The sequence below is a fragment of the Diachasma alloeum genome, unplaced genomic scaffold, assembly GCF_001412515.2.
Source record: "Diachasma alloeum isolate Michigan unplaced genomic scaffold, Dall2.0 Dall_scaffold_00176, whole genome shotgun sequence".
Classification (NCBI taxonomy): Eukaryota; Metazoa; Arthropoda; class Insecta; order Hymenoptera; family Braconidae; genus Diachasma; species Diachasma alloeum.
In genome coordinates this window covers 6,484,406-6,507,370 of record NW_021680342.1, presented here as the reverse complement: position 1 = coordinate 6,507,370, position 22,965 = coordinate 6,484,406, and the positions used below count along the sequence as shown (strand labels likewise).

At 38.2% G+C, this 22,965-nt stretch overlaps 3 protein-coding genes and 1 non-coding gene across 5 annotated transcripts in view; all 4 read right to left on the bottom strand.

The window, feature by feature from the left end:
* Window positions 1–1,445: 1,445 nt before the first annotated feature.
* LOC107038019 (threonine--tRNA ligase, cytoplasmic) lies at window positions 1,446–7,134 on the bottom strand. Of its 2 annotated transcripts, none has more exons than XM_015256991.1 (5): window positions 7,025–7,134; window positions 6,608–6,691; window positions 3,257–4,812; window positions 1,899–2,188; window positions 1,446–1,814 (listed from the first exon to the last, which is right to left on the bottom strand). In XM_015256991.1, exons 1-5 carry the CDS (start codon window positions 7,076–7,078, stop codon window positions 1,663–1,665), a joined length of 2,136 nt encoding a protein of 711 aa, XP_015112477.1. In that variant the 5' UTR covers window positions 7,079–7,134; the 3' UTR covers window positions 1,446–1,662. The 2 variants fall into 2 exon arrangements, with proteins under 2 accessions (XP_015112477.1, XP_015112400.1); XM_015256914.1 differs by lacking the exon at window positions 7,025–7,134 and adding an exon at window positions 6,893–6,960.
* A 3,284-nt stretch (window positions 7,135–10,418) lies between these two features.
* Window positions 10,419–10,491, bottom strand: Trnar-acg. Its single transcript has one exon. It is a non-coding gene; the product is annotated as a tRNA-Arg (tRNA).
* Window positions 10,492–10,732: 241 nt separating this feature from the next.
* Window positions 10,733–11,491, bottom strand: LOC107043156 (UPF0488 protein CG14286). The gene is made up of 2 exons (XM_015264542.1): window positions 11,340–11,491; window positions 10,733–11,272 (listed from the first exon to the last, which is right to left on the bottom strand). Exons 1-2 carry the CDS (start codon window positions 11,358–11,360, stop codon window positions 10,733–10,735), a joined length of 561 nt encoding a protein of 186 aa, XP_015120028.1. The 5' UTR covers window positions 11,361–11,491.
* Window positions 11,492–11,754: 263 nt separating this feature from the next.
* Window positions 11,755–22,965, bottom strand: part of LOC107039266 (insulin gene enhancer protein ISL-1) — a 24,696-nt gene continuing 13,485 nt past the window's right edge. Inside the window, exons 2-6 of the mRNA XM_015258834.1 lie at window positions 19,746–19,932; window positions 18,722–19,026; window positions 14,458–14,759; window positions 14,067–14,288; window positions 11,755–12,790 (exon numbers count right to left, since the gene is read on the bottom strand). Of these exons, the coding sequence (XP_015114320.1) occupies window positions 12,563–12,790; window positions 14,067–14,288; window positions 14,458–14,759; window positions 18,722–19,026; window positions 19,746–19,932 (1,244 nt within the window). The 3' untranslated portion in view covers window positions 11,755–12,562. The remainder of the gene's footprint in view (window positions 12,791–14,066; window positions 14,289–14,457; window positions 14,760–18,721; window positions 19,027–19,745; window positions 19,933–22,965) is intronic.

The window sequence follows — 22,965 nt, the reverse complement described above, 5'->3', positions numbered from 1 at the left end:
CCTATTATTGTGCAAATTAACAATTCCAATTTCAACTGAAAACCAGAGTTTGTAGCAGAGATGTCAGACAAGATATGAGTGNTGAAGGCCCGAGTTGTAGGCCCGAGTTTGTAGCAGCGATGTCAGACAAGATATGAATGTTTTTTTGAGCTCAAATGAAAGAGCGGGTCGAGAAATGGCGTGCAGAAGTCTTTAAAGATGACAAATGTCTCTAAAGATGATGTCTGTTTTCAATTGAAAAGCGCAATTGTCACAAATGGCGTGCTAATGCCTCTAAAGATGGTTTTGAACCAGGGAAGACTCCTAGACCCCTCTGGACAATGTTGTCACAACTCTGCTTTTCAATTGAAAACTGACATAATCGTTAGAGAGTTACTTAGTCAGTGCCACAAAAAATCATATCATCATCATCATAATCGTTAGAGACACTTGTCATCTTTAAAGACTTCTGCATGCCATTTCTGAGGAAATTTGGGTTCCCTATAGGTAGATGGACGGCTCAGAATTGCGTTTTTCCACTTCGAACACCCTATACAAGATAAATTAAATTATTTTTTTGGCGATTTCGTTTTTCGCGATTATCTCGGAAACTATGAGAGATAGAGCCTTAAAATCTATTCCATTCGATTCCTGAGGAAATTTGGGTTCCTTATAGGCAGATGGAGGGCTCAGAATTGCGTTTTTCCATTTCCCACACCCGATACAAGATGAATTAAATTAATTTTTTTAGGCATTTTCGTTTTTCGCGATTATCTCGGAAACTATGAGAGATAGAGCCTTAAAACCTATTCCATTCGATTCCTGAGGAAATTTGGGTTCCGTATAGGCAGATGGACGGCTCAGAATTGCGTTTTTCCACTTCGAACACCCTATATAAGATAAATTAAATTATTTTTTTGGCGATTTCGTTTTTCGCGATTATCTCGGAAACTATGAGAGATAGAGCCTTAAAACCTATTCCATTCGATTCCTGAGGAAATTTGGGTTCCGTATAGGCAGATGGGCGGCTCAGAATTGCGTTTTTCCACTTCCTACACCCCATACAAGATGAATTAAATTAATTTTTTTTGGCACTTTCGTTTTTCGTGATTATCTCGGAAACTATGAGAGATAGAGCCTTAAAACTAAATTTGGGTTCCCTATAAGAAGATGGGCGGCTCAGAATTGCGTTTTTCCACTTCCTACACCCCATACAAGATAAATTGAAATAATTTTTTTTGGCCATTTCGTTTTTCGCGATTTTCTCGGAAACTATGAGAGATAGAGCCTTAAAACCTATTCAATTCGATTCTAATTCTAAATTAAATGTTGAAAACAATGCCACCATTATTGTTCATGAACAAAATAAATATTAAATTATTCCTCCCACCGGAATTTTTCTTCATACGTGTGGTCGACACCTGGTCTCCTTGAATTAAGAGGAAACATAAAAACGATGAAATATATTTTGTGTCGAAATTCCCTATAATCTTTATTCAAATGTGAAAGTACACCCGAAGAAGCTCCATTGAGAGTCTCATTACATATCATGGAATATCCGCAGTTACATTAAATGCTGAATACCACGCGACCTCTGTCCTGCATGAACGAAATAAATATTAAATTATTCGTCGACGTGTGGAAAATCCCCAAAGTTCATCGTCTTCTGCACAACGAAAAATCCTACTGGAATTTTTCTTCACATGCGCGATCCTTGGTCTCCTTGAATTTATGGAATTTAGTGATGAGCTCGTCGATTTGAATTTCCCCGTGCACAACGTTATCCCTCGTTCTAACGTTCACCGTTCCAGCAGCTTTCTCCTTCTCTCCGACAACTGAAAGACGAAGAGTTCACTAATTTTCTGACAATGCCTGGACAATTGTTTCACAAACAATGTTTTTTTTTTTCAAATTCTTACCGAGAATGAAATTGAATTGCGCCAATTGCGCATTCCTGATCTTCTTGTTCATGGTGTCACTGTCATCAATATCAACTTCAGCCATGAACCCAGCACTCCAGAGCTTCTCTTTAACTTGGAATGCATAATCATCCAGTGGAGGCCCGACTGGAATGACCATGACCTGCCTGGGGGATAGCCAGAATGGCCATTTTCCAGCATAAGACTCCGTGAGAATAGCGATCATTCTCTCGACAGATCCAAGGATGGCCCTGTGGATGATAACTGGCCTGGTCTTCTCCCCATGTTCACTGGGAACCAAAAGATATAAAAAATCTTCGTCATCAAAGCGATTAATTTTCATAAATCGACATTTCCTACTAGAACAAGGGTATTTCAATTTTCTTTTTAAAACAAGGTTATCTTACAATTCGCCTTAAGACTACGCTGAGAGAAAAACAAACACGTTGTCAAACAAGTCTTGTTTAGGCCCACAAAATCGCTCGTTGAAAATTGCCAAAAAAGAATTTGTTTGGTTCGAATTTGAAAGTCTCAAACATGAATAAATGTTCTGCTTTCGACAGCAACGAAATCTTTGGCTCAAGAGGCGGATCATTCACACCAGACGGTGCCTTTTCAGGATAAAAATATCTCATACAGAGGAAAATTCATCAACAAATATTTTATCCTCAAGTTACAAGATTGCTATCATATCATTATTATTGTTTCATTTAAAGGTTCATTTCTTATCTGCGATTATTAAACAGTCGAAACGAAAAACTACTATCCCTTGTTTCCCACAAAACAAAGATTTTTCGGGAGCAAAATACGTATGGGAGTATGGAATAACGAAGGAGTAGTGCTAGAAATGATATTTCTTGCGTGTACAGAGAATGCAATTTTTTTTAACCACTAAATCTATTTTTGCGATAAAAATTTTTCATTCCGGCGCACTCTCTGCATGTTTGGCACAAAAAAAATCCTTTTTTGATAATTTCCAAGAAACATTTTCTCTGCACAAGTAAGACTTGTTTGAGAACTTTGCCGTTTTTCTCTCAGTGTATCGTATCTCAAAATTCATGTGAAAGCTTGTCGTTCACATCCATTTCTGAGTCTCATGGAGCTCGCAAATCATTTTATTTCTCTTCCAATGTGAAGTACTTCATATTATTTGTACATTTTAAAGTATTCATACCATTAATACAGGTGTCAAGAGAAGGAAGGCGTGAGATTTCAGACGATTTTTCATATGAATTGTGAGATATCCTAGTCTTAACATGAACTTTGAGATGTCCTTGTTTTAAAAATAAAATTGAAATACCCTTGTCTTATTATAATACGTCGGAATATCATCACAAAGATTTCGCAATCACACTTACTTAACATATGAAAGATTGAACCTAATGGGCAATTGGAAATCCAATTGAATGGTAGCGCACTGATGTGGCCTCTTCAACGCATCCATGATGGTGATATCAATCTTGGGCCCATAGAAAGCTCCATCTCCAGGATTCAGCGTCCAAGGCTGCCCGAAGGCATCCAAACTCTCGGAAAGTGCTTTCTCAGCGTCATTCCACACCTCCAACTCCCCGAGGTACTTGTCAGGTCTCGTCGCCAAGCAAAGATTGAAGGTGAACCCGAAGACAGTGTAAACGTGTCTCAAGAAGTCGAGGGCAGCCAGCATCTCCTGCTTGATCTGTTCATTAGTGCAGAAGATGTGAGCGTCGTCCTGCTGGAATCTCCTTACCCTGGTGAGTCCAGTGAGAGCTCCGGACAGCTCGTTACGATGGAGAACCCCAAAGTCAGCCATTCTCAGAGGGAGCTCCCTCCAGGATCTGTTGCGAACGTCGAACATCATGCAGTGGCCAGGGCAGTTCATGGGCTTCAGTGCAAACGTCTCCTTCTCGACATCAAACGAGAACATATTCTCGGCATAGTGCTGCCAATGCCCAGACGTCTGCCACAATCGACTGTTGTAAATATTCGGAGTGACGACCTCCTGGAAACCTCTCTTCTTGTACTCGGACCTGATCATCTCGACTAGAGTATTGTAAATGTAAGCACCACGTGGCTGAAAGAAGCAGGACCCTGGGGACAGCTCGTGGAAGAAGAAGAGCTCCTGCTCCCGACCGATCTTCCTGTGATCCCTCTTGGCAGCCTCCTCCTGGAATTTCTCCCACTCTTTCAACTGCTTAGTGTCTGGAAAACTGATGCCATAGATACGTTGGAGACTCTCAGCGTTGGCGTTGCCCTCCCAGTAAGTTGACGAGTTCTTCGTTATTTTAATGGCTTTAACTTTTCCGGTATTACGAATGTGGGGACCTCTGCAGAGGTCGATCAGAGGTCCACATCTGTAGACAGTGGTGGTTGGGGTAGTGACTTTCTCGTTCAGAATCCTGACTTTGAACTCGTTGTACTTGAACATCTCCAAGAGGTCTTCCTTCTTCATCTCCAGACGCTCGAATGGTTGCTTTTCCTTCACGATGTTTTTGTAGAGAGACTCGAGGTAGGGAAAGTCTGTGTTGGAGATTCCCTTCTCACCCAGGAACATGTCGTAGTAGAAGCCATTTTCAATTGGAGGCCCGTAACAGAGGCAGCCTCCGTAGACTCGCTCCATTGCTTCGCCTAGGATGTGCGCTGACGAGTGCCAGAATACTTGTTGACCCTCTGGGTGGTCGAACTTTATGAGCTCCAGCTTGCAGTCGGATTCCAAAGGCCTGTCCAGGTCCCAGAGCTCGTTGTTCACCTTTGCTATGACCGTGTTGTCTGCTAGGCCCTGGCTTATACCCTTGGCTATGTCGTAGGGAGTTGAACGCCAGGATTGGGCTGGGAGTTGCTTCCCATCGGGAAGGGTCACTGTGATCTCGGCAGAGGGCTTCGCTGCCACGTCCGCATCGTAGTCAGATTTTAGTTTGTCCCATAGGTCCAGACGATCCTAGAAATTTTCGGTTGTAGCTGGCTTTTGTAATTTCAATAGGGGACATTTCAGGTCAACTCAATCATCTTTATTTTTTTTAGCCCGGTTGCACCAAGCCCTGTTATCCAAATAAACACCAGGGTAAAATTTATCCTCGGGGCCAATTATATCGCAAGGGTCATAGTTCTATATTTGACCCGAAGAATAATTTTTTATTTGTCCTGCAGCCTCATTTGACTTAAGGATGTTCGACATCCTTTTAGCCAAAATTGACGTTGTTTTCATTTTTCTGGCAAATTATCGATGGGAGTGACGTGAAAAAATATAACGATTTTGTGGTTTGTCATTCTTTAATGGCTCACGAAGTTGCGTAGTGGTGCGATAATTTTCATGCGTTTTTTCTACAGTTTTGTGATTCTTTTTAAAAGTTTAGAGAAAACGCAGGAAAATGTTCGCACCACCTTAAAATTTCGTCAGTCATTAAATAATGACAAAACGCAAAAACGTTATATTTTTTCACGTCAATTCCATCATAAGTTTGCCATAAAAATTTAAAAAACGTGAATTTTGGGCAGAAAGGGTGTAGAACATCCTTAACACTGATTTAACTTTGGGATTAAATTTAATTCTTTGCTCATGGGATAAATTTGAGATACTCTCCCGGGTAAAATAATCCATCGAACATACAAATTTACTTTTTTTTCTTATCTGACGTTTTCGTTACCCGGAGCTGGTGCAACCGGGCTTTTGTCTTATAAACGTTCATTGGTATTTTAGGATATTTTAGTAAATAAGAGAGTTTTTATTTAATTAAAACTCTCTTATTTACTGTGTGAATTTTACTGGGTGAATTTTCGATGACAGCAAGAGAGAGAAAACATTCCATAACAGTATTATTTCATCTCCGTGGATGATGATAGCGGAATAAATAATAGAATGGGATGTTGGAAGAGTTTAACAATAACAGTTCAAGTCGCGCAGTTTCGCTGAAAATTTTTGCTTCGGGCTCTTCACAATTCGCGTACATATCACAATAAACTCTAGTAAATTAAATAAATTTTATAATCGGAGTTTCTGTAACATCTTAATTGATTGAATCGCAAAAGTCTCAACAACAACACATCAAGGATTTTGGAGCAACCCATGTGGAACAGTCCAATTAGTATTCTTCAAACATCCATTATTTATTCCACTGTTAATTGGCGTGTTCAAGATCAAGTGCTACATGAATAAACAATTTCTGTGAATTATTATCATCTTAGCACCATTCGTTTGTGCAACTCTTATGAATAACAAATTTCCAGAAATTTATCTTACAAACAAAACGAGTGGTTTTGAAGAAAGGAAAAATCATTCTATTTGTTCTTTTCAAGTACTTTACGAATAAAAATACTCCATAACTGCAGAGGTTAATAACATTCTGCGACTTTTCGTCGCTGTTAAATTCAGTTCCTAGGTAAAGGCCAATCGTGAATGAATAGGGGAGGTTGGGTAAAACGGACACTTTTGACTTTTTTAAAAATGTTAATGAGGGGTTGAAATGTTGATAAAATTTAATAATTTTTTCTTTCAATACAAAGAACAATTCTTTCCCTTTGTGGCGAGCCTAAACTCTGCTCAATTGATCAATTTGTTTCTGAGTTATGAATAATTTTAAGAAAGTCTACTGTCCGTTTTACCCCAGCCTCCCCTACAAAACTTGTCTGTAAACCACTTTTCCGCGCATTTGGAAAACGTGATGTATTACAAGCCATAGTGGTTGATTTGCGGGAGGGAATGTCGCATATTCTCCTGGGGTAATTCATGTTCTTACCTGGATGTATGCGGGCCATGGCTTCAGCTCAGATACAGCGCTCTTCTCGGGTGCTGTTTTCTTTTCCTTGCCCTTCATTTTCGCCTGAAATTAAAAAATGAGTCATGATTACAAACTATTGGAGGTTACGTCAGACTATCGATCCCACGCGCCTAGGTGCATCACGAGTCAGAAACCCATTGAAAAGTAATTATTTCTACAAAATCGAGAGTTGATTAGAGTGTTATGATGGAAATTTCGTACTCTTGAGGGGGATGAAAAATATGTAACTATTTCATAACCAACCCAAGCATGTTTCCACTTAACACCGCATTGAGAACAGCCCCGATATCGCAATATGGTCAACATATTTACTATTTAAGTGAGAATTTACGGGAATTGAGTACGATTTTTAATTTATATAAATTTCAAGCATGCCTTTTCAGTTTTAACATTGAGATTTTCAATGCCGGCTGTCACCTCGTCACTCATGATGGTCAAAATAATGTGGGCACTATGGATGCACTGACGAAACTACGTCATGAAGGGCTACGATGCCACGATGCCTCGGAAACTCGCACACTATTATGTGGCGTGGTATTTCAATCAGGTTTCGCCATCACTTCTATGCAGGACAAAATTCTGTACGAAATGAAAAATAGAGTAGAATGTTATTGATGACTGGACAACAATTAGCAGTTTCTGAGATTATTCCACAATTTTTTTTCCAAGGGAAAAATATCGAAATTTGCATGAGTCGAATCTGAAATCCACTGTTTTGTATAAAAATCAAGTTTTATTCATTCATATTTTAATGCACATTTTTTCCATAAAAGATTCAAATGAATTGATAAAACTAGATCAATGAGCCAGAATAAGACCTGTCTCACTGGTCAATCTTGCAAGNAAGTGAGCAGTGGTCTGACCAGGATCAGGTAGCAAATCACCCTAGCTCTTTTGGTGATGTTTTTGTTACGAAAGAGTCTACCTAGTTTTTTAAATCTAGATTGGGCTTTGGCAAGCTGGGTGTCTGGGTGAGTGTAACACCTGATCCTGGTGTCAATAATCATACCCAAGTATCTTACTGAGGAACAAGCTGGTATTACAATCTTTTCCCGGGTGTCAGGGTGATGCGTGCTTATAGAAAAGTCTTTAATGCCTTTCCGCTTGTTACCGTTAATAAGTTTGTAAGGACGCCTAATCAAAATTGTCTCANCTGCCAGGATTCGAACCTGGAATCTTCTGATCCGTAGTCAGACGCGTTATTTATTTATTTTTTTTGTAACAAAATTTGTTTATTTCATCTATTTACATTTTTGGTTTTGGATACAAACAAATTTTTATAAAAAACTAATCCTTAAGGTCTATAAACAATGAGTAGTAATGGCGAAAATGTCGTGGGACGAGTCTCGAGCGCCTATTATATTTGTATTGAAAAAAAAGGGAAAACAAAATATTTACGGTTTGGAGACTGAATGGAATAATTTAAGCAGTCTTGATCAGTATCGTAGTAAGGATTGGTAAAAAATTTTGGATGAAAGGAAAAAAAAAGCCAATCAAAATCTTTGTAAAGAAAAAAAAAAGAAAAGAAAGCTCCTAGTCCTCAAGATTTCTAACGAAATCAGTAAAATGAGTGAAATAGAAAAGCACATATTGTAGATATAAATTAGTAGGAATTACGCGATAATTCTACTATGTGCACCTACAACTATATATACAATAAGAACAAAGTTTAAACGAAAACTTAGGGGTTTGCAAGGGTCTGTCTGCCCGACAGAGCTTCTACGTGAACTNACAGGTTTCCCTTTTTTTAGAATAGGGAGCACTTTAGCTGTTTTCCAGCCCGTCGGAAAGTAGTGATGGTTTATGCAGTTATTGAAAACAACAGCATAATCCTCAATAATCTCACCTGGGAGATTTTTCAGCACCACATTCGGGATACCATCGATTCCAGAGGAAGTTTTATTTGGGAGTCTTTTGATGATGCAGGCAAGCTTCAGACGTGACGTGAAGTAGGAGCAGTCCTCGGTTGAGGGAAGGGAGGCACTGTTATCAATGAAGAATGAGGTAATAGTTTCACTGTTGGCTCTGTTGCGTTCAAAGATATCTTTAAAATCTTGAGTTTTATTGTCAATAACGTCTCGAAGTCTAGTCCCTGTGTTGAGATGTCTAGGTGAATTTATTGACTCGTACCATGCGCCAATAACATTGAGTTTGTCGATTGGGTCTGAAATAACTAATTTTATCATCAACTTTTTGAGCATTGTCCGGAGAGTATTGGCTTCTTTGAAGGATATGGAGATCTGTGTCTTTGACGTGCATATCTGGAAGCTGCTGTCGAGGTTTGGGTCTGAAGATTTTATTAATGGTGGGCATAAATTCATGAGATTTTCGGAAATCGATTTTTTTATATAAATTCACCCAGTAGCGTTCAACTGACTTATCGAACTCGTGTTGGAGTGCTGATCTTATATCAGTGAGGAGATTCTTCACTTGCTGCGTGTGAGGGGACTGGCTTCTGGGGTCAGAGTCAAGACAGTTGTGGTAGAGGGTTAAGAGAGTAGATTTTTCTTTCTGCAGGCGGATAATTTTCCTAGTAAGATATTTTTTAATGCTGTCAGATGAGGAGTATCTGGGAACTGTGTTGTTAATGGTATTGACGATTTTCTCTGAGATGTCATTGAGAGCAGAGTCTATTTCGTTGATGTCTAGGTTCCTGTTCTTAGGGATCTGAATATTGTAATTGGATTTGAGGGTATCAGCAAATAGTTTCCAGTCCGTGGCTTTGAAATTGAACCTGGGGGGGTCAGGACTTTTGGTATCAAGGGCGAATGTAATACCAAGGTTTACCTGAATTAACAGACCTCTGTGGTCACTGTCATAGACCTGGGTAGGGACTCGGTTGCCTGTCTGTGAAAGTATGGAGATTCTGCTATCTGCAATGCAGTGATCAGGATAAGTCTGAGCTCTGATGTAAGTTGGCGAGATTCCGGAGTATATTTGCGTTTTAAATTTAAGCGAATTTTTGTTATCCCATTCCATTAAATATTTGCCTCTTTGGTCGTTTCTGTGATCCCCCCAACTGGTATGTCTCGCATTAAAATCGCCGGCTATGATGTATAGGTTATTATCGTGGTCTAGCTTCAGTGTATTGAATAAAAGCTCAAGTTCGGAAATAAATTCAGTTTTTGTAGTTGTGCTATTAGTTGCGTAAAGGCTGATGATGAAGAGGTTTTTCCTATTAGTTGTAATCAGTTTGATTATGGTGTATTCAATAATTGAGTTGTTTTCAGAGCTGGGATATTCGATTTTTTTATAGTTAAGATTCTTCCTGATTACAATAGCTGTGCCCCCAGAACGAGAAGCATTTTTCCTGTCAGACCTGATGAAATCATGATCAGGGAATGTTATTTTGTGGGCTTGACGGAGCTTAGTTTCTGATAAAAGTCCTATATCTATACTGTTACTGTTGATAAACTCCTGGAGTTGATATCTACGTTTTTGAGTGATAATGGAATTAACATTGATGGCAGAGATGTTAATATTACTAATTGTGGGTTCCTCGATTGTTAATATTACTAATTCAGGGTCCCATGTGTTGAAAAAATTTAGAGACTAAATAAAAATAATGCTCCAAACCATAGTCAATTGAGACGAGCAAAGCTACGAATGGATGCCGCGTACTCTTTGCTCTATTGTTATCGCAGCTGTTTTCCTTGGGTCTATATACAAAGCTAAGTTCTTTTTCAATACATTGACGACATTCATAACAGTAATATTGAATTTCTTTACCAATTATCCTTTTTTATTATGAAATAAAAAAAAACAATTTCGATCCTGCCAGGATTCGAACCTGGAATCTTCTGATCCGTAGTCAGACGCGTTATCCGTTGCGCCACAGGACCCGAGGGTTTTAGGTGCTTTTTTAAAAACCCCTTTTCTTCATAATCCCATGTTTACCTAAAAAAAAGATGGCGGCCCATCGTTCAACAAATCACAGCGCTGATTTCAAATTTTCTGAAACCGTGTCGCCACATGAGTCTGCGCCCTAAAGTAGAATGTTGTCCCACGAACGTGACTCATTTACAGATTTTGAAACAGGGTAAAAATGAACAACAATCCGAGTAAGAAAAATTCAGTAGAAATTTAATTTACATCTGAAACTGTGAAATTGAATTGGAATCGCTCTTGAGTCTGGCTCTGCCTGAACATTTGTGCCAGGTTAGTGTTAGAAGCTTCTCCATTTGGTTCTACCCTTGGATTCTCCACTTGACATTCACTCAGCCCCTTCGCCTTCTTCAAGAAGACAGATTTATTTTCCTTCGGCTTGGGTGTGACAATTCTCACTGTGGAGGCACTTTTACTGTGTTTCTTTTCTTCCTGCAGCATCTTCGCCCGATAATCACCGAAAGTTGTCCTCATAATCTGTCTCTTCTGAACCAAAGGCACATTATTGCTTTTCAGAAGCTTCAGACTCTTCTGTGCATCGCGAATTTGTTTGTCTCCTAGTTTGTTGGAATTCATGCTGAGTTCCAACTGTTGGATGCACCAGCACAGTTCGAGCTCGAACTTATTCTCAGTCTCGAGATCCAAGCCACTGGCTGATGATTCAGAAGATCCAGGTGTCGCGAGCACCTGCTGTGGCACTGGTTTAGGGGTGACTTTTGGAGGAAATCGTTTGCCTCCCTGCAATAATCGAACATGTCAACGAATGTTCTATTAATCAAATGAATGTCTAGAACAGATAACTCACCGGCTTGAATTTAGGGGGCATTCTTATTAATATTATCGGCGATGTCAACGTTGAATCGTTCAAGTTATTAATTTGTACTGAATATTCGACAAAATTATTTCTATTTGTGTTGTTTTACGAATTGACTGTCAACAACTGCCGTCAGCTGTCCACGTGCTTCCTCAAAGCAAAAAAAGAACACATGAGAACTCCCATATTCATGGGTAATAACGATTCCCATCGGTAAAGGAGACTTTTCACTGCAGTCTTCTTTCAGCTGACGACTAGTGGCACTACAAGTAGGTTCAAGACGTTCAGGAATCGTCAGTATAAAATTCCAAAACTCCACGAAAATTTTTCAGTACTCATTATTATCAACGAAGTTCCAATGGTAAAAATCAAATAAACAGTCATTGTTTGTTCTTTTAGTCTCGATTTTTATTACATACACTCGTGCTGGTATAGAAATATCGTAGAAATTCAAAAATTCTTCCGTAATGAAACAAAAAAACAGAAAATTTTTGGGTAATACATCGAAACTCAGTTTCACATTCTTTCAAATTGCTTTATCTTCAATTTTTTTTTTCGTCACAACTTTATAACGTACATACACAAGAGTGACTTATATAATAAGTATAACGGATTTCAATTTTTATACAAACATCCAAAATACGGGGATCGTATTACAGTACGATAATAATAAATTCTTCCCATGACGTGTGAAACGAATGAATTCATCTCTTTGATCGCTAAAATGTCAATCAATTGTACTATATTTACAATGAAAAATCATATCTCATTTTTTTGTTCTCTCGCGTCAATTTGTTTTGCACCTTTTGCATTATACTTTGGTATTGAATGAAAAAAGGAGAATAGCTGTCTTCTTTCTACTCTCAAGTCCACTTGATTCATGTTGCACTCATTAACGATTGCATGTAGCATTAATTATATTACAACGTCATTTACCATTCACGCAATTATCGTATCTACTTTTTTCTGTTACTCTCCAGCCCTCTTTTTATATCGCTCCCCCTCAGGCTTTCACATTTCGAATACATCCCAACGTCAATTTACATATTACAATTTTCGCGATATCCCATTGTCCGACAAAAATGATAATTATCATTAAATCGTAACAGTGAAATCGGGCATTGTCAATTTTTGATTCATTCACGTCTTGCTGAAATGATAAATTACTCGGATTGAAAGGTCTACTATGTACATCGTAGATTTAAGGGATTAAACTATGGACTCCCGGTGTCGTGGTGCAAGGAATCACTGTCACTCTCTAAATAGGTAACGTAGCTGTCTGTACTGTCAGGGTGTTGGCCCATGTCGGGGCCCCCGACAGGATGATGTGGACCAGGTGGTGGCAGTGGCCCACCACCTACTCCATCATTCATTGGACCACCCAGCATTCCAGGTTGAGGTAACTGAGGAGGTGGACCCCCATGAATGTCGTATCCATGCATCTGTAACGATAAAAAAGTTAAACATTACGATGATATTTGACTTGATGGAGAACCGCAATTGCACTACTCGGTCAGTGCATCTTAATGACAGTTCATTAATTATTTCATCTCATTTATCTCAGTATTTTTGCTTGAAAAATCTCTGCAAAACCCCAAATGCAATAATGACGACGATGCAGATGCTTATAATCCACTTAAAAAAAAATTCAGAGTTACGATTTTTGAAGCCTCTATTCCGCTTATCAAGTAATGTAATATGATGTCTACATAGATTTTTTTAAGTACTGTAATGTTTTGTTTACAGTAATCGTAATAATCGTAAAAAAGAGAAATTCATTTCTTGCTGTAATCGAAAAGTATCTAGTTCTGTAAAAAAATATACAATAGCATAAGAACGCAAAAAGGAAAAGAGAAACGAGGACCACTGAGGAAAAAAACTATTTTTGCCAAATATTCATGTAGGGGAGTTTGGGATAAAATGGACACTTTTGACGTTTTTTAAAATGTTAATGACAGCTTGAAATGTTTATGAAATTCAATCATTTCAATGCAAAGAACATTTCTTTCCCTTTGGGATGAGCCCAAACTGAGCTCAATTGATAAATTTATTTCTGAGTTATGACTAATTTTAAAAAAGTCCAAAGTGTCCATTTTACCCCATCCTCCCCTAATTGAGAGAAGCATTTATTTTTTCGAAATCGTATTTCTCTAATTGAATCATTCCTAGGCGAGCCTGATTAGCTTTCAATTATGACAATCATGTTGCTCTAGAGGATGACTACGCTGCACATAGTCTTGAATGAACTTCTCCAAAGATTATTAATTTTCCCTAAATTTCTCATTTTCTAGAGAGAAGAATTTCGATTGATTTCTTCATGTTTATAATGATTGAGAAAGTTCACTCACGGTCATAACTAACATGATCATCTTTTAGAGCAATATAATTGTCATAATTGGCATCTAACGAGAATTGCCCGGGAATGACTCGACTGGAGAAATATAGTATTGAAAAAATAAATACTTCTCCCAAGTAAATAGATATTTCGCAAAAATATATTTTTGTCTTAGTGAAGAAGATGAAGAGTATTATGATGACTCCGAATAAATTATTCACTAATTGAATTCTCATTGTGAAAAACTTTGTTGAAACCAGTCATTTATCCTGCATTATTATTGAGATAAAAATTAAAGCAAGTGAGAAACAGTAAGGTTTTGCTATTCTGACACCGATGGAGAACAATAAGCGCGCGTCCTGTCCTAGTGCGCGAAATATTACCTGTGACACCAGATGATGGAACGAGGGTGCATTGGGGTCCATTCTATCGAGATCCGTGTGCAATGCAAAGTCAGACAGTGCTTTCCACGGTGGTTGATACGCTTGTACCTCAAGTGGAGTCATGCCAATAGGGCTCTCATGCCTCACAGGACTGCTGGCTACCATCGGAATACCATGCATACCACCGAAGCCCAGTTTCCTGCCATCCTGGAACCCAGAGTACTTCGTAATGTTAGAACTTCCCAGATCCAATCGATAAAATATACGATAAAATATACGATAAAAATGGTACATAAAATACCGTAGTCAAACGGTATGCGTAAATGATAGTGCAGTAAAAGAATATATTTAGATTTTATTAAATACCAAATAGCTGAATTATTTGGTATACCTTCTCCTGCTGCATCTGCTGTTTCATTGCAATTGTCTTTTTTTTGTCCTTGCAGCGCTTGTTCTGGAACCACACTCTGATGACCCTCGGACTGAGACTAGTCATCTCCACGAGCTGCTCCTTCATCAGTGCGTCGGGTCTGGGATTGGCGGCGTAGCACGTTCTCAAGGTATGCAATTGTTTCTCATTCAAAACGGTTCGCACCCTCGTGGGCTTGCCATCGGAGCCACCGCCACCCTTATGGCCACTCGATCCCCTCGGACCGACCCCTGTCTTGTGCGATCCACTCTCCGATCCAGAATCTAGCGGAAAGTAGAAAATTCAAACGTCAATAGGGGGGGGGGGGGGAAATACCGTTCGCCAATATTTCTACATGTTCCTTGGTAATGAAATTTCATTTCTCTTGGTTTTTTTCTGATGACTAGTATTCCATGAATTACTTTCGCATGTCTAAACGACAGCCATAAATGCAAATGAGACGTTGAGGACGCATCTCTTGGCATAACTTTGGTGGAGAACGCAACCAAAAAAGTATAAAACCAGTCGGTTCGAACGATGTCCAGGTATATGTGTGTAGAGTCACCTTGCTCTTTGGCCATAGGCTTGCGTGCAGACTGCGGAAACTTCGTGTTCGACTATTTACCTTCGGTAAAAACAGAAGTGAAGAACAGGATGGGGAAAAAAAATGGGGGAAGACGAGAATGAGAAGAAGAAAAACGAGAAAAAGAGAGGACAAAATTTCAAGGAGTAAATGAAATCCGGGGAGCTTATCTCTCGTTCTGTGCAGGTCCTAACCAAATAAGAGCTCGAAGGTGAGCTCACGTTTTATGACAAAAAAGGCGAAAAGGTTTAGAGGTCAAGAATTGGGGGAAAAAATGGGAAAATAACGGGAAAGCGCGGGGGATGGGGGAGAAATTGCTGCATTGATCGGTACTCAAAGGCGAAGAAGTCACAGGAAAGCGGAAAAATTAATGAATTAAATGTGTTTTGCTTTTTGTTCTCCTACGGTTTTATTTTTTGAGAAAAAAACAACGGCATATGGATTCGAAGTGGATTCCACTCTTGTAGTTGAATCTCGAGTGGCTTGGGCGCGCGGTGTATTTTGAAAGGAGAACGCACGCGGTACTAGCCTTTGATGTCAAACGCCGAATGTCGCTATAGGTATCTCGGTCAAACAGATATACCAAACGTACAACGTTTGCCTCGGTAAACTTGGATCTCCAAGATATCGATTTCAATTTGAACGTAATCTTGACAATCCTGATAATCGTAGATCTATTGATAATTTTCTCGATTTCGTTTGATGATTGATAATGCGAGATTAATCGATTGCTAAAAAAGGGAAAAGCGTAGGTAGAACTATTCAAATAAATTAAATCGTAGAGCAGGCGGGAGCAGTATTAATTTGAGGGATGTGAAATTACTTTTTAAGGATGTTCGACACCCTTTTAGCCAAAATTGACGTTGTTTTCATTTTTCTGGCAAATTATCGATGGGAGTGACGTGAAAAAATATAACGATTTTGTGGTTTGTCATTCTTTAATGGCTCACGAAGTTGCGTAGTGGTGCGATAATTTTCATGCGTTTTTTCTACAGTTTTGTGATTCTTTTTAAAAGTTTAGAGAAAACGCAGGAAAATGTTCGCACCACCTTAAAATTTCGTCAGTCATTAAATAATGACAAAACGCAAAAACGTTATATTTTTTCACGTCAATTCCATCATAAGCTTGCCAGAAAAATTCACGTTTTTTATTTTTCTGGCAAATTATTGATCGGATTGACGCGAAATAATATACGGTTTTTGCGTTTTATATAATTATTGACTGACTCACAAAGTTTCATGGTAGTGCAATCATTTTCCTGCATTTTTTCTAAAGTTTTGTGAATTTCCGAAAAGTTTTAGAAAAAACGCAGGAAAATGATTGCACGATCATGAAATTTCGTGAGTCATTAGGTAATGATAAAACACAAAAACGGTATATTTTTTCGCGTCAATCCGATCAACAATTTACCAGAAAAATTCAAAAAACGAGAATTTTGGTGAAAAGGATGTAATACATCCTTAAAATCCGCCAGGTCGGAGAAAAATGTGACGTTAATTTTTCACGTACCATAATTTCGGTCCCTTGCTATTTCAATCGACTAGCTAGATAAAAACGGTCATGAATTTTGCGGTCATAAACTTTTGACATTTGGTAATAACTCGTGTTTTCAATTATTCGTTACGATTTTAATACATTGATTGTATGTATTTGACAATGGACTCAACGCTTTGTCATCATGAAACCATCTCCGAATGCCACGTTATACTACCAGTTGGATGTAATGTGACGGTCAGATAGCACACTGGTAGAAATTTTTTGAAATTTCATGGAAGATATTATAGTAAATCTCATGAGAGTGACATTGAATCGAATTGAAGGAAATAATGGTCATGAAATTTCACAACTTGATTGAATTTTCAGTGTAACATAAATAGTCAGAAACAAAAAAAAATGACATGAATTTTGAAATTCCACATAATAATGCACATAATAATTAAACTGAAAAATCGAGTATTTTATTGATTTCTAGATTATTTGAACAGAAAATCAGTGGAATATTTGATTTTTCAATGACAAGATTTCCTGAACTTTCAGTGGAACTTCAACACGATAAAAATTTCCGAAATTTGGCACGGAAAATTCAGACAACAATTTTTGACAGTGTAAATTGATCATAATTTCTTCATATTCCCGTCCGTCACATGACGCGTCAGTGTCATGCTATTTTTTCGCATCCCTGGCCGAGAGTTATCCCCATAAAGATGATCCCATTCGAATCTCAGTGAAACCCCAAAAGAGAAAAAATAAACAAGAGGTGTTTCTGAAAAAAAAAGAAAAAAGCAAAGTCGCGCGTCCAAGTGTGCTACAGTAGTTGGCAAGTTGGTGTCATATTTGACACCTTCCTTGAGGCCGTAAAGACCCACCACACACAATCTTAATCCCCTGCGCACACAAACGTGATGCACACATGTTTATGAAAATTTGAGATGTCATAAATGAAACGCACACGTGAATACATAAGTTTAAATGAGCGTAATAAACATTAGGGGAAGTGAAGGGAAAAAAAGGAGTTCCTCGGGCTACCGTATATAACCGGTACGCGTGCATAAACAATTGGCCCCCGTGAATTAATGCCTCTTGGAATTTCCACTGGTATTTTTTTTGACATGTCCAGTGGACGTCAGAGTTTTGAGACGCGTGGCTGCGATAAGTCCGATTAATCCCAGTGAATATGGGCATAAATATGGGGTATAAGGGGCACAAGTGGAAAGTGTGGGTAACGCCGAAGCTTAAGGGCTTCCAATTATCAACACGTAATTACGGATGTGAAGATCCTAACTCAACACCCACTGACCCTTTTGTTGTTGCTAGTGGGATTGTAACTACCCTCTCTGTGAATTTGCTCATTCGAGTGAAATCCCCTGATGGACATAATCCAGGGGCTATTTGACAGTGTCAGAATGTTTTTGTCAAATTCACTGCGCGTGTGATAATGATTTTTATTTATTGACTGGAAAATCAATTAATGGGGTAAATATTACGAGCCGATGGAATTTATGATTTAGAGGAGAAAATTCAGTAGCGAAATGGTCAAATGGTTCAAGTCAATTTAGTCTTTAATTGAGTTTTCCAGAAATATTTCCGAATTTAAGAGAGATAGCGAAATTTTCATAATAACCTTTTTTGTAGAGCAAATTGAGTGCGACTAAAAAGGTTATGAGAAAAATTTTGCTATCTCCCTTAGTTTTCGAGATATTCATTGAAAACTGGCCAATAGTCAAAATCTACTTAAACCGTTTGACCACATAGCTACTGAATTATGTTTTTATCTGTCATTTTATTTGTTTACACTGAGAAAAAAAATATGAAGCTGAAACTAGCAGAATATTCGTCAACGGATAATTCAATTTAGGGGATATTTAAGTATAGGAGAGTCAAATAATCATATGCACAACTGTTTTTCAAGTGCGAAAGGGTTTGTACATTATTTAAAAACATTTGTACACCCCTAGATTAGCCTAAGACAAATCTTCTGCTGTCGAATCTTTCGCTAGTTTCAGCTTCACAAAAAAAATTACTTTTGCCAGGTAAATTTACTAACTACAAGAAAATCCACACATTTCAAATGCAAATATTTTTACTTGTGGCAAGTAAATTTACTCGGCAGAAGTAATTTTTTTTCCTCAGTGTACTCGGTGATTAGGAATTGAATATCTTACCGGAGAGCGATGCATCGTTAGCTCCTAAATGATGATTATTGTTCGTAAGGGTTGCATTATTGTTATTCTCGTTGCCAGCGCTGTCAACAGCTCCTGTACAGAATTTTCCGCTCTCCAATATGTCATGATCGTGCCGACAAAAGAGACCGTCATGCCGCAGAGCAAATTGATCCCCAGTTTCTAATTTTCTCATGCACGCCGAACACCGGAAGCACTCTTTATGATATATTTTCGTTTTCGCACGCATCACAAGGTCGTTCTTGTTGAACGACTGACTGCACTTGTCGCATTTGGTTCCGAATAATCTGTAAAAATGGAGTGATTAAGTCTCTCAGTCAATTTTCATTGGATCGGTGTGGAAATTCACTGGGAATTCTCGTGCAGGAGTTAATCGATTTTTGTACAAGTTTTTTCACCTCGAGACGAAGTCGACAAAGAACAACAAACTCCTTCACTTTTCTTCCACCCTCGCTCGATCTTTTTTTATTTCTCTCGTCAGCCGGATACCAAACGTCCCAGCGTGACGAATCCATTTAAATAAACATTCCCGCATGTTCCTGACTGCTTATTTTCAAAACAATCCCGGTAGATTGTTTATTAGAATTTTGACACTGACGTAATTCGCTAATTCGTTTTTTTGGTCGTTTATTTTCGAAGTTCGAATGATTTGAACGATTCGCTGATTGGACTGTCACTTTAACTGATTTAAATGACCAACTATTTCAACTTTGGGAGGGAAAAACAATCGGAAACATTTTTCGGGTTTTTTTTTTCGTTTTGTACTGCACAGAGAGGAAATTTTAATAGATGAGTCTTAAATGCGTTGCCGAAATTTTTTAATCAAGGAATTTTTTTATCTAGTAGAAAATGCAGTAATACGAGTGAGTTGACAATATTGTTATTTAATACACGACATTGCAGTTCTCGCGAGAATGTTCGTAAAAAAATCAGAAAGGTCGACGCTACACGATTATTAAAATTCAGGGATAATTTTCAAAGGATTTTTCTCTCAATAATTACCAACCTCGTATAATCACGTTTACAGTAGGTTTTTCCGTCTCTAACGAAGCACGTACATCGTTCGTCCAAAAATTGTTGGCACTCAGCGCACTTGAGGCACGCTGCATGCCACTCAAGATCTGGTGCAACCCGTAAAATCCATTGATCGTGGATCCAGCCACCGCAGCCAACACACAACGAGCTTTTGACTTCTGAAAAATAAATAATTAACAATTATAAATGCAACTCAACATAGAAACTATGCAGTCGCAATACGCAAGGACAATGCAAAAAAAATATTGAATTCAAAATTTTCTTAACTTTTCATTTGACAGAATTTGACATTTTTTTTCTTGATAAAAATGAATAAAAATCACAGATCGTTGTCTCGCATTTGAAGTCAAAAGGATGGGCGTGTTCGGGGTAGGCGGCGCAACATCGAGACTTCAGAGAGAGAGAAAAAGTAGCGAGAGAGAGAGAGGAATTGAACGCGGGGAGGCGTTTGACTCCGCCCAGAATCCCAACGGGTTTTCAAGTGTATATCGAATCCAGCGCGCGAGCGCAGTCGTCAAAGATTCACATTTATTTTATTTCTCTTTATGCCGATCGAAAACACAGAACTATAAATTTTCAACGGCCCGAGGAATTACTGACGCACGGAAGCAGCTATCCAGGCTTACACACAGGAATTAAAATCCTGTTCACGAAAATTGATTGTAGTTTTCAGAGGCAAATTTTTTTTGGGACCTTTTTTTATCTCGTCCCTTGTAGGTGCGCTGAGTCATTTAATTACAATGATAAAATATTCTGTACAATTTTCGTCAGTTGGGAGATTTTTTTTCGAGATTTAGGCGCGATTGTGTGACGAGTGGAGATGAGTGTTTTTTGGTATTTCAATTAATGGAAAAGTCAAAATTATATTAAAATTGTAGGCATTTTTCATCAATGATCATCATTATTTGTATTGGAATGAAAAAATCAATTCCCTTCGGTATTATTTTCGTTCATTCTGATGAATATGTCGTCGGTAATAAAGTAGATTTGAATAATTTGATAATGTTTAAAGAAAAACAACGTGAGGTTGAGGCTTGCAAGAAGTGCATTAATTCTAAAGACAGGAAAACTTAATCTTGAATTGAGGAAATTAAACAAAACATTCCGTATATAATTTATTTATTAATCAACTCCAGGCACGAGGCTGTCAATCTAGGGCATAGCAGATTTTGATAAGGGATAGTATTATCCAAATGTAAGGACAGTCCAAAAAGTGAAGAAGGACTGACTTCTTACTTGATGAAATTAATTCTCGTGATATACCTCTAAAACCAAACCTCTCGTCTTATTTTTAATTGTGAAGTAATTTTGCGTCTTTTTGACGATATCAATTGCAACCCTTAAAACCCCACCAAGAAAAATGATTAGTTGAGCTATTGAAATGTTCAATTTTAAAATTTTGCGCAACAATGAGAAAAATTTGCGAACAATTACCCCTGAGCTGATTTTTCTCCTCATGTGAGTGAAAACTCTTTGTGGATCACAAACAATATTCAAAATTTGCAAAATAATCGTCTCGCAATCGCCATATGGGCTTTTTATGTTCTTGTTATTCATCAAGTTTCGTCACCAGTTAATTGTTATTCTATGCAGCTAATAATTCATCAAGAAATTTCTAGTTTATTGAATTTATCCTCTTCGAGTGTACGTAATAAAATTAAATTCTATTTGAATAGTGGTTTTTCAACAGCGAGAGGAATGAATCTCGGTACCACCGGCGTTGAGAGAGGTAAACGCGTGAGATTTTTAGGTTCCCTCCTCGTTGCACGTTTTACAAGTCACATCGGCGGGAGGAAACAAGGTGGACTTGCCGCGCGGACACCGGTACACACTCATGAAAAAGGGGGAAAAGAAAAAGAGGGAAAAGAGGCTCCGTTGAGCCGATGAAAGAGCGAGCGAGAGGGGAAGAGAAAGGGAGATAGGATTGGAACGGCAAGGTCGGCGGTGATCAAAGACGCTGGGAGTCGTCCGAGTGTTATGTGCGTCCTTAGGTGTACATTTAGTTTCCACCTCTTTTTTTTAGGGAGACAGAGTCGAAATTATCCGAGTAATGTAAACAGAACAAATTGAAACTAAGTAAATATTCTATGATTTTGGTTTTTTCATTCTGAAGGGGGAAAATATTTTTTAAATTCTTCGGAGCATGCCAAATATCATGGAAATTACTGCTGCTTTTGAGGATATGTGTATCTTCTTACTTTCCGGAATTTTTACTAGAATTGAAATTAAATCAATATTTTATGATTTTGGTATTTGCATTCTGAAAGGGGGCAATATTTTTTAATTTCTTCGGAGCATTCAGAATATGATGAAAATTACTCCTGCTTTTGAGGATATGTGTATTTTGTAACTTTCCGGAGTTTTTACTAGAATTGAAATTAAATGAATATTCTAGGATTTTGGTTTTTTCATTCTGAAGCGGGACAATATTTCAACAATTTTTTAGAGCATGCAAAATATGATGAAAATTACTCCTGATTTTGAGGATATGTGTATTTTACTACTTTCCGGAAGTAGAACTCTCGTCGAAAATGCACCAATTTCAGTAAAAATTGGCATTTTTTTCAAGACAATTTTAATTGGATATTGGAAATTACCAGAAATCATGGGCAATAATATATAATCACCTCGGAATTACGAAAATAATATTTTTTCTAAAAGTTTTTGTCATACTAGTCACAAAATAATTAAACGTCGGAAGTAGAACTCTCGTCGAAAATGCACCAATTTCAGTAAAAATTGGCATTTTTTTTAAAGACAATTTTAATTGGATATTGGAAATTACCAGAAATTATGGGCAATAATACATAATCACCTCGGAATTACGCAAATAATATTTTTTCTAAAAGTTTTTGTCATACTAGTCACAAAATAATTAAACGTCTACATCTTGTGAAATGCCCGAGTCGAGGATTTGGTTCTGATTGGACGTACACAGGTCTTTCAAGATCTCTCCAGACCTAGATGGACCTGGTAAGTCCTAATCAGTTCTGCGACGTACTTTTCCAGAGACCATTCGAATCCTCAGTTCTTTTCGGTCCTGAGAAGTCCTCCCTCGATGCTACCGAGAACGCGTGATTTTACGAGCGGGTGAAGGGGAAGGCATGTATGCGGAGGGTTGAAATTTGTAGCCAACGAGGAGACAGGGTTGCAGAATATATTTTAGCCACCCTCATCTCCCCGTTTGCAGG

Bases quoted from the DNA above. Each gene is read 5' to 3' on its own strand.
- LOC107043156 (XM_015264542.1), bottom strand. From the start codon at position 11,360: ATGCCCCCTAAATTCAAGCCG. The intron at 11,273-11,339 runs GTGAGTTATCTG...CGATTATTGCAG, and splicing joins TGCCCCCTAAATTCAAGCCG to GGAGGCAAACGATTTCCTCC.
- LOC107038019 (XM_015256914.1), bottom strand. From the start codon at position 6,955: ATGTTGACCATATTGCGATATCGGGGCTGTTCTCAATGCGGTGTTAAG. The intron at 6,692-6,892 runs GTTGGTTATGAA...TTTTAATTTCAG, and splicing joins TTAAGTGGAAACATGCTTGG to GCGAAAATGAAGGGCAAGGA. The intron at 4,813-6,607 runs GTAAGAACATGA...GAAAATTTCTAG, and splicing joins CATGGCCCGCATACATCCAG to GATCGTCTGGACCTATGGGA.